This window comes from Pyrus communis, chromosome 1 (genome assembly GCF_963583255.1).
Source record: "Pyrus communis chromosome 1, drPyrComm1.1, whole genome shotgun sequence".
NCBI lineage: Eukaryota > Viridiplantae > Streptophyta > Magnoliopsida > Rosales > Rosaceae > Pyrus > Pyrus communis.
The window spans coordinates 3,790,507-3,801,591 of NC_084803.1; the positions used below are offsets into that span (position 1 = coordinate 3,790,507).

Consider the following 11,085-nt stretch of genomic DNA (forward strand, 5'->3'; position numbering starts at 1 on the left):
AGTTATAATAAGTTCATAAAATAAAATAAAATGTCAGGCTCGTTTGGAAGTGCTTTTTAAAATGACTGAAAGCACTTTTGATAAAATATTTTTAGAATCAATCCTTAGTAGAAATAGTTGTGAATCTTAAAAAAACACTTAAAATGCTTTTTACAAAAAGCACGTGTTTCTTGTAGGAAACACCTCAAGTGCTTTTGAAATCCAAGAAGTTTCTTTTAAAGCTTTTTCAGTTATTTTAAAAACATTTTCAAATGAGTCAATCATCTCCAAAAGACCATAAATGTTGCTCTTCAAATAGAGAAATTTTTTAAGCATAAACTAAATATAAGCAGAAAAACACTACATATATTCCTTTTTTCATTTATGTTATGCATGCAATCTAGCGGTTTGTGTTAAGGGTATGTGGAAAAACCTTCCTTTCAACTGCAAGTTTGTTTACTTAGATGACAGCTTAAAGGCCAAAATTTATTTGCACATAAAGAATTAAAATTTGTTTCCAATTTTACAATCCAACCGACTCTACAAATTTTATGATTTATTGTTTATCATTATTACAACAAATGTTTTGATTTTCTTTTCTACATCTATTTGGGAGCATGTTTTGATGACATGGATCTATATTTAGTTGAAAAGTGTATGGAGTTTGTTTGAGATGCACTTAGGGTTCTATAAAAATTGCTCATTTTCTCGAAAGTGTAAATGAAAATTGATATTCGCACTTAATTTTTTTTTTTTGCACATTCTAGTTTATTTTTATTTTTATTATTCTGTTATTTGCTTAATCTAATGACTTCCTATGCGAAATAGGAGAAAAACAAATAAGAAAAGGGAAGGAACATATAAAATTGAATTAAATAGAAAAATTATAATAATAAAATAATGAAAAAAAGGAAAAAAATCCGTGAAAGAAAGGTTAAAATCAAGACTAGGAGGGACAGAGAGATTGATGGAAGAAAAATCTCCAATCTAGTGAGTTACCTGCTCGCTAGGTCTCCTATACAGTCATTGCTTTCGAGCATTTTCAAATATTTCTTTACTTTCTTTCAACAAAGCAAAGTCAGTCTCTTTCACCCTCGCATAACACAGAACTGCGAGTAGCCGGTTCCGGCCACGCCATCTCCTCCCAGTTCCTCAAAGTAATCAATTATGATATATATTTTTCTGTAACGAAATTATAACATGCTTAATTCCTTTTTTGGCTTCACTTCCTGGCCTCCATAATCTCATGGATTGCCAATAACAATAGTTCGGATCCCATTGGTTTGCATAAAACCCTGGTCGCGTTTCGTGTTCCCGGTACTCATAAATTATTCCTTTCTGTCTTGACTAGCTACTAGCTAGGGTTTCGGTCTACTACTGGGGTTTTAGTTGATTTATAAATTAGAAACCTTTGGGGTTTGCTGAGAGAGAAAAAAAAAATGGAAGACTACAACAATCAAATGGATCATGAGAGTTCGGGTGGTAGGGGAAACTTCCTCTACGCCTCACCAAACCTTGGAGGAAATTATGGGAGAGCTGCAAGTGATCATCAGATGGGGATCAACACCTTTCATCTTCAGTCAAGCGGCGGTGGAGGCGGCGGCGGCAGCGGTGATCAGTGTAATTTTCAGTCTCCAGGAACACACCCAATTAATGTGAAGACCGAAGCCACCACATCACAGCATGGCCACCAAAAATTTCAGTACAACAACAATAATAATAATCATCTTGTTTCTTCATCAAGAGGGCACCAACCAGTTGTTCATCAGCTACAGAATAATTTGAATCTTCTAAACGACGATCACAGCCTGAGCTCCAACGAAGTTGAAGCCATCAAAGCCAAGATCATCGCCCACCCTCAGTACTCTAACCTCTTGGAAGCTTACATGGATTGCCAAAGGGTAATTGTTTTATTAATTAACACGTTTTTCTCTTTCTTAGACCGTGAAGATTAAATAAATGAATAATTTTTTTTTTCATATAAACGATCTTTTGTACTAAATCTATCAAATTATGAGAATTTTTTTATTTAAACTCGAGTAGAGAAGGATAGTACAATGGTTTAACAAACTCAGCTAAGCTCATCTCTTCGATTTATATGAATCATTCGTGTTATGGATGTAGGTGGGAGCTCCGTCTGATGTTATGGCTCGGCTCTCAGTTGCTAGGCAAGAGTTTGAGGCACGACAGCGGTCTTCTGGGACTTCAAGAGAGACTTCAAAAGACCCAGAACTGGATCAGTTCATGGTGATCCATATCTTCCATTTTAATTTATTTTCTTAGTTACTATGCTTTTTAATGGGGATTAATATATTATATGTGCATTGCTTGATGTTTTTTTTTATTATTATAAACAATAAAATCTGGATGGATCAATTACTAAATTAACAGGAAGCTTACTACGATATGCTGGTTAAATATCGTGAAGAACTAACAAGGCCAATACAAGAAGCCATGGATTTCATGAGGAGGATTGAAACTCAGCTTAACATGCTTGGAAATAATAATAATGCTCCTCCCCTTCGGATCTTCTCACCCTCTGGTAAGTGGTACTTACTTTTCCCTACAAACATAAGTTAATTTTGGACTCATATATCCATGTGCTTAGATTTTTCTTATGTTATATTAGGCGTTTTCGAATTCTGTACTTAACGTACATCTATCCATCTTTCCATTACCGCTAACCTAAATCCATATACTGTATTTAAATATTATTGTATAAGTAGAGCATGGGGAAGGAGCTTGGAGTTAGAATTCATAAAATGGGAGATATGTGGATTTTTTGGTCTTGAACTGCTGCAAAACTGCTAGTCCAACTGTTTTGTCTCACCTTGAGGAGAGTACCCAAAACTTGTCAGCATCTCTTTCATTTTCTAGGCGTACGTCAAATCCGGTTATTTTTTTGAGGGAGACCAATTTGACCCATCAAATAGTGCCTTCCAATGTCCAAGAACAAAGAGGAAGCTAGAGGAAGAAACCACACCTACCATTTTTTCATTCATGAGTGGCTTCAATAACTGTCGATGAACATAGAGATTTTAATCACGAGCTTAATAGTGTGATAATGACTTAATTTCTTTGCTTAGTTTATAGATTTGTTTAAAAATATATTCACATTGGAAGGGAAATGACTATTAATTAAGACAAAGACTTAGTGTAAATACCCTATTCTATATGTAAACAGTGATGAGAAGAGAGATCAAACATTTGATTTGGTTAATAATTCTCTCTTTTTTAAGGGTTAGATTTACCATGCCTTTGTGGTGACATAATTCTCATTTCTTTTAGGGTTTCCACTTTCCAACCCAAAACCAAGACCTCCCATTTGTTTCATAAATCTGATTTTCTATATATAACATGATTGTTTTCATTCCCTAGTTACTCACTAGATTTGATAAAAAAGGTGTTTCAACAGATCCGTATACAATAAAACCTTATACAAACCAAATAAAGAATAAAAACCTTGCAGAAGCTATAGTAAAAAAAAACATAGGATGCTATTTAAATCAGCTAGCTACACCACCTAGACGGTACGGACATGGCAGAATTCATTTGAAATAGAATGCCACCATTTATTAAGTTCCATGTTGGCTATACCTACATGCCCCAGATTTGACATATCTTCGGTTCATGCACATGATCGTTCTTTAACTCTTTTATTTTTTATTTATGTTTTATGTGTGCATGAATCTATCATTGTTGTATTCCTTTCTGGTGGTAGATCAGCTTTAGCTAACCTTGACAGTTTGTAAGAGATATTTTCTAGTCACCACACCATGTGTCAAGTGTTTATTGAACGAGTGATTTACCTTTAGCACATAGGATAAGTATTTATTGACGGGGTAACGCTAATGAGGTCCCTTCTTAGTTGCGTAGAGAATCTCTTATGTTTATCACACTCTACAGTCCACATATATTGAAGTGTTCATGTATCTTAACCTTGGCAGTAAACTTATATTGACTGGTTATTTGATTTACTTTATGGAATCTGCATGATCTGTAATAGTTAACAAAGTTTGCTTCTAACAATGTCTATATAATGCACTCGATCTGCAACAAAATATATAATAAATCTATCACGAGCTCTTGTAGCCAAAGTTGGTGTCTCTCCCTTTAAAAGTTCTTCTTTTATAAGGTTTTGTTTGGGAAGTGTTATTGGCATTCTAAAAATCTCATTCTACACTTCTCACAAGTGTATTTTTCTTTCCAAATATAGAAAGTTTGGAGTATAGAATGAGATTTTTGAAGTACCAATAACAATTCCCTTTTCTTTTAGGTAATTAACTATATAAGAGCACAACACATGCACTTTCTGGGATAGAATTCCGGGATCTCCATTCCTGTTTTCACACACGTGTGTGTGTGTGTGTGTGTGTTTGTGTGTGTGTATTTCTTGAAAGGTTTTCGTTGTTCTTGGCTGTTTCAATCTTTCTTTTTTGATCGAGCGAGCAAACTACCTTTCATAACCTTACTTCCCCGGCTTTCTGGTAAGGATTTCTCTTCCTTAGCGTTTTCTCAGACGAGGGATTTGCTCCTCTGACAAAATCTAAATAGGCTAGAATGCTTCTATCGATAGAGTTTGCACGTCTGCGCATAGAATCGCTTTATCGCCTTTCCATTTTGTTCTTATATATATATATATATATTAAGGGAAATGATTTTCACATGCGGCTCTGTCCTTCTGTGCACCGCTACGTCCTTGGTTTCTCAGTTTTTATAATTAAGAGTCACATGCATGTTAATATATGCAGAGGACAAGTGTGAGGGAATTGGTTCATCTGAAGAGGAGCAGGAGAATAGTGGTGGAGAAACAGAAGTGCCTGAGATTGATCCAAGAGCTGAAGACAGAGAGCTCAAGAATCACCTGCTGAGAAAGTATAGTGGTTACTTAAGTAGCCTGAAGCAAGAGCTTTCGAAGAAAAAGAAGAAAGGGAAATTGCCCAAAGATGCCAGGCAGAAGCTCCTTAGTTGGTGGGAGCTACATTACAAGTGGCCATATCCTTCGGTATGTTTTCGATTCATTGAGATTTTGAAGTCCGTATTAAGAATGGGTACATGTCATTATGTTCGTCGATCATAGAGGAATTTTCTCCTGTCAAATATTATGTTGTGAGACTATTAATTAACTGGATTTCATATCACTGATTAGACGATGCATTAATGACATGTATGGCACCGGTTTTACAATCTAATAAAATGAACATGTTACTAAACAGGAATCGGAGAAGGTGGCTTTGGCGGAGTCTACGGGTTTGGATCAGAAACAAATAAACAATTGGTTCATAAATCAAAGGAAGAGGCACTGGAAGCCTTCCGAGGACATGCAGTTTATGGTGATGGATGGCCTACACCCACAGAATGCAGCCCTCTATATGGATGGACACTACATAGGTGACGGTCACTACCGTCTCGGTCCATGACCTAAACAACTCCGTGACATTGTGTCCTCTTCTGCTCACGCAAGGCTCACAGTTAAAAGTTGGCTTAATTAGTTTTATATGTATGATCTGAAGATAAAAGCAAACTGCTTATCGTAGTTTGTAATTTTTATGGCTAAGTACGCACGTACTTAATTAGGTAATGTTCTATATTCCACAATCCAAGCTGATGATTTATACGTATATGGATTTTTTTTCTTTTATTTTTATTACGTGCTGTGTTGCTGCGATTTTATCTAGTGGTCTCTTTGGTATATTTCATTAATGTGATGCTAGCAGTAAGCTGGATGGTTTCCATTATTTTGCGTGATATAAGACGTTTTAGAGTTGATGTTTGCGTCATTGTGCGCCAAAAAGGAGTGAAATATCAGTAGTTTAGAGCATCGTTAGTCTTCTATTTTAATGCATGCATACTGCCATGTTATAAGGCTTCTACTATAGAAACTGAAAATAGGGATACCTTCACCAGGGACATGGATCCCCTTCGGATCCATTGGTCCTAATCCACCAAATTCCGTAATTCAGGCCATTGAAATTTGATCCAACGGTTACAAACAGGGATTCACTTTAAAAGTTCTAATAATTTTAGCCGTTGTATCAAATTTCAATAGCCTGAATTACGAGATTTGGTGGATTAGGACCAATGGATCTGGAGAGGATATATGTCCCCTTCACCAGTAATCCTTGTAAGTTGTAAGCTAGAATCAATATTCAATTAATTTTTATTTATTTATTTTATAATAGATTACAAACAACTAAACTTAATTGTAGTTGATATTTCATGTTCAAAAATCATTAGATTGTCGTAATGACTTAGATGTAACAAATACAGCCATACTGGTGAATGCATCAAACTTAAATGTAAAGACTCATGATCCAATGCGAATCAGATTAAAATGGGATAACTTTCTGTCTTGTATTTGCATTCAAACGTGTGCACTGTTAGATTTTTGGGAAGTTTTTGTGTTTTGGGGGTTGAAAAAAGTTAGGATTCCACCGTTAAATTAATTGGTTATATGGAGAATAGTCTAATCTCTTATAAGTCATCGTAATGTTTCTTCTTTCACCAGTGTATGACTCGACATATATCCCTCACATGTGACGAATTTTCAAGACAAACACATGGGCAACGAATTGAGAGACGTGTAGCTGTTGAGCTTCATACGTGAGCCAACTTGCTTTGATATCATAAAAAAAAAGTTGAGGGGGAGGGGGTGAAAAAAGTTAGGATTCCACCATTAAATTAATTGGTCATATGGAAAATAGTTCAATCTCTTATAAGTCATCGCAAAGTTTCTTCTTTCACTGGTGTATGACTCGACATATATCCCTCACATGTGACGAATTTTCAAGACAAACACATGGGCAACAAATTGAGAGACGTGTAGTTGTTAAGCTTCACATATGAGCCAACTTGCTTTGATATCATAAACAAAAGTTAAGGTTATACCATAAAATAAATTGACAATATGAAAAGTAATTCAATCGTTTATAAATCCTTGTACGATTTATCATTTAACCACCTATGTATGACTCTTATACCTTATTATCCTTACCGCCATGACCCCTAGGGGAATAAATGTGGCTCCACCATTTATTAGAGCATTTCTCAATAAAAGAAGACATAAACTATGCTGAATAATCAGTTAGCCTATGGTGGAAGGGCGGCAAAACTTATTTCTTATAAAACCACCTTTCAGACAGCCTCTAAAATTCATTAGCAAAACGCCAATGAAGTTTTGGGTGGTTCGGTTCCAATCTGAGATCAAGTTCTAAAATAATTCTCGAAGAATTTTTTTGGATAGATTAATGTATATAGGTTAATGATAAATTAAGGACCCACACAATTCTTTTTAAGAAAAGTTAACGAAAATTTAAAAAAAAACTTTAGTTTTATTGAAAAATAAAAAAATGCATGTGTAGTGAATATTATCAAGGAAAGGTAAAATTATGTTTTTTTTTTTTTTTTTTTTTTGTTAAAAATGAACAATTCCGAAAGTGTTTAGGACTCGGAAATTTATTTATTTATTTTCTATTACCTTCAATGGCAGCAGGCAGGCGTATTCATTTTTTTTTTTTGAGTTTGGGGGTTGCTGATCGAGAGACGAAACAAGATAGGTTTAATAGGTTACATTATGGTTGGTGGGCTGACCTATGTATATAGGGTTAGGACTCGGAAATACATATTTTTTTACACATATTTGATACTTATTTTGTAAAATTTACTTTGTAATAAATTTATTGATCCGAGTTGTCTATATTTTAGACTTTAGTACATCATTTTTGGATCATTCTTGTAAAAAAAAAGACAAATTTAAATCATTAAGACATTCATTTGTAGTGAAAGAAATTGACGAATATTTATCTAAATTTAATCCAATTGTCATATGGTTTCAAATTTAGTTGATTTTTGGTAAACGGTTCGATTTGAAATACATTACGGAGTGAAACATAAAAATATATTGTCAAAATGTATGTGAAAAGCATATGTCCCTGAATCTTAACCCATATATAATATATGGATAGTACTATTCACACATCCATATTTACTTCATACACACCTTTATTAATTTTTTATTACATTGATCATCTTTAATTCAGTCATTTTGACAATCGAAAATTAATAAAATGCATGTGAAGTAAGAATAATTATATGAATAGCACTGCCCGCAATATATATGTAAAGGCCTTAAGAAGTCATGGGATTGGATGGTGACGTGCTCCTGGCATCCAGCTACAGGAAGAGAATTTGAAAATCATATCATGAATAATAGGGTTAGGCAAATTCCAATAGAAAATAGTTAAAAGAATCTTATCTTTTCACTGTTCGCCCATCTCTAACTGAATGAGAATCAAATAGCTTATTTTAACATTCTGATCATCCAAGAAATTACTATTTTAATGAACAATGTAAGACCATATTTTTTATCATTGCCAACCGAGGGCCAGAGGGCCATAGGCCAAACATAGCCCTATGACAAAAAATCATCTCTAACTGAAGGCCAAAGAGCTATAGTATGGAATGTGAAGAATTGAAATAACATGAGATAATATAGTATGGAATGGTGAAAATTATGTGAGAAATTGTGTAGGAAAAAGTTAGAAATTAAAAAAAAAAAAAAAAAAAGTGGCCTGGGACCAAAAAAAAATCATAAACCGTAAGTGTGGGCTAGGCAACGGGTTGGCTGGCTGGCTGAAGATGGTCAGCCGGTTGGCCATTTGGCCCTTTTTTTGTCTCGTGGGGCTCACGATCCATTTGGCCTAATCTTCGGTTGGAGACGGTTTTCGGGTTATTTTTGATCTTCTGATCCTCTGAACCTTTCGGTTGGAGATGACCTTAGTATAAAGATATTTAAATGAACCACGTCCAATTGAAGTAATTCACGTCTTCATCAATTCCTACCAAACATCTTCAACTTTGTTACTCCAATGGGATGTACATTTTCAATCTGCAGCAAAATAGAATGAAAATAAGTTTCTTGATCATGTTGTCATGAAAATTGCAGGATCTGTAACGCAGGATAAATGAAGACTAAGAGAGCATCTACAAGTAAACACTAAAAAATAAAGCTCACTACCAAATACTGGATATCATCACCGTAATATTTTTCTCAAAAAACATTGAGCCGATAACTCGTCATTCTAAAGATCCACCTAAGAATCACAATAAAGGTGAGCGACATGGGTTATTGGTAGGGCTGCAACTTGGATACGAATCTCCGATTTCAAGCCGAAATATTCTAAAATATTCCGTCCGATTCATATCCTGAATTTTAAAATTTTAAATTCTTAATTTGGATAGGAATTGGAATGTATTTAATATTCCGAATTCGATCCAAAATTCTAAAACTTTCATAACTCTATTATATACACTTAATTATGTACGTATTGACTTTGGATTTGTAATACACTGTCCTCCAATATGTAATTATTTTTTCATTTATAACTCCTTCGAATATATTACATACAAAAAATGAGAATTTGAGAACTATGAAACTTTATATTATGTAGGGTGAGCAATGGTGATGACATATTTTTTTATCTTGGCATAGATGAAGTCATACAACTCCTATAATTTTAAACTCTAAAATAATCTGATTCCGAAAATACTGAATTTGGCATGAGTTTATGAAATTTCTAAATTAGAAATAACATGCATTTCCGAAATTTTTTTCTTTTAAATTAAAAACATGTATTTCTGATTCGATCTGGCCAAAAATCAGGCTTAGTTAGTGTTGTGGGCTTTAATTCCATGTGTTTGGGCTATTAGCTATGGTTACAAATTTCTGTACAGTATATTATGTAGTTTTACAAATTTCAACAGGTTTGCAATATTGTGAAACAAAGTCTAAACCCAACATGGAGTCTCACTATTCCTATATCACTTGAGTTGAAGCTTTAAATAGCTCAGTTGCAAACCATATTCAGCTGAGGGTCAATATAACAAGCTTTAAATAGCTCAGTTGCAAACCATATTGAAGCAAGACTTGTGTTAAACAATTTCTAAGCATGAAAATACTTAACTTCTTACATATATACAATGAGATTCTTGTTTGCATACAACTCACACTTACATGTTCTAACAAACCTTTTCTTTTTGTGATTTTAATGCATTAATTTTGCATGTGTGTCAGATTATAGACACAAAAGATATTTTCTACCGTAAAGATACGTTATTTGTAAGTGAAAGAATAAGTTCATTGCTAAAAAGAGAATGCAAGCATTATTGTAAAGAGCTTCTTCTTAAGCAGCTAAGCATCTTCTAAGCAAGAATCCCATGATGTTCTTACATAAAAAAGGAATTTTACTCACCACCCTTCTCATATCATTGCAAGAAACAATGAAAGAAAAATTAAGAGAAATATTATCAGACTAATAGTCAATTAGGCCAGAGGGTCGAAAATTGACTGAAAACCGTCTCCAACCGAGGGCTAGGCCAGAGGGCTCGTGGGCCCCACGGAATCTGAAAGGGCCAAAGGGTCAACCGGCTAGTCATTCCAGCCAGCTAGCCAGCCCCGGCCTGGTCCAAATTTTTTATTAATGCTGTCAGATATAACCGACATGAATAAAAGCAATAGTGTCGGTTATAACCGACACAAATAGTAGGAAAAATTTTGAACACAACGGCTAGCTAACTGCATCTAGCTGTTGTATTCAAATTTTTAATTTTTTTTAAATTTTTAATGAATTTAAACCTTTTTTTCCCTATAAATACCTGAGCCATTCTTACACCATTTCTCACATAATTTTCACCATTCCATACTATCTCACTTCATTCTATTTCAATTCTTCATATTATATTTTCTTACCTCTTCCAATAATATTTCCTTCAATTTTTTCAATAATTTTCAAATGGCCTCATCTGCAATGAAAGGTAGTGCTTGGACTCGAAAAGAACATGAAGCTCTTTGCATGGCTTATAGATGGGTCTCGGAAGATAGTGTGAGGGGGATTTCTCAAACAAGTGAAGGTGTTTGGACTCGTGTGTTCAAAAAATGCTTAGAGTTCTACGATGACACCATTCCACCGAATGCTCGAAACCACGAGAGTTGTTCTTTAAGATAGAAAAAACATCTTCATCCAAGTTTGAATAAATGACATCAAGCACTGTTAGCATGCACAATTAGACATGAAAGCGGTGCCGATTACTACGACGAAGTTAGTGTTT

General features: G+C 34.4%; 1 protein-coding gene across 1 annotated transcript; it reads left to right on the top strand.

Annotated features, from left to right (window-relative positions):
- Positions 1–995: 995 nt before the first annotated feature.
- LOC137712770 (homeobox protein knotted-1-like 2) lies at positions 996–5,627 on the top strand. Its single transcript, XM_068451932.1, has 5 exons — positions 996–1,880; positions 2,104–2,226; positions 2,371–2,521; positions 4,731–4,984; positions 5,196–5,627. Exons 1-5 carry the CDS (start codon positions 1,419–1,421, stop codon positions 5,397–5,399), a joined length of 1,194 nt encoding a protein of 397 aa, XP_068308033.1. The 5' UTR covers positions 996–1,418; the 3' UTR covers positions 5,400–5,627.
- Positions 5,628–11,085: the final 5,458 nt, after the last annotated feature.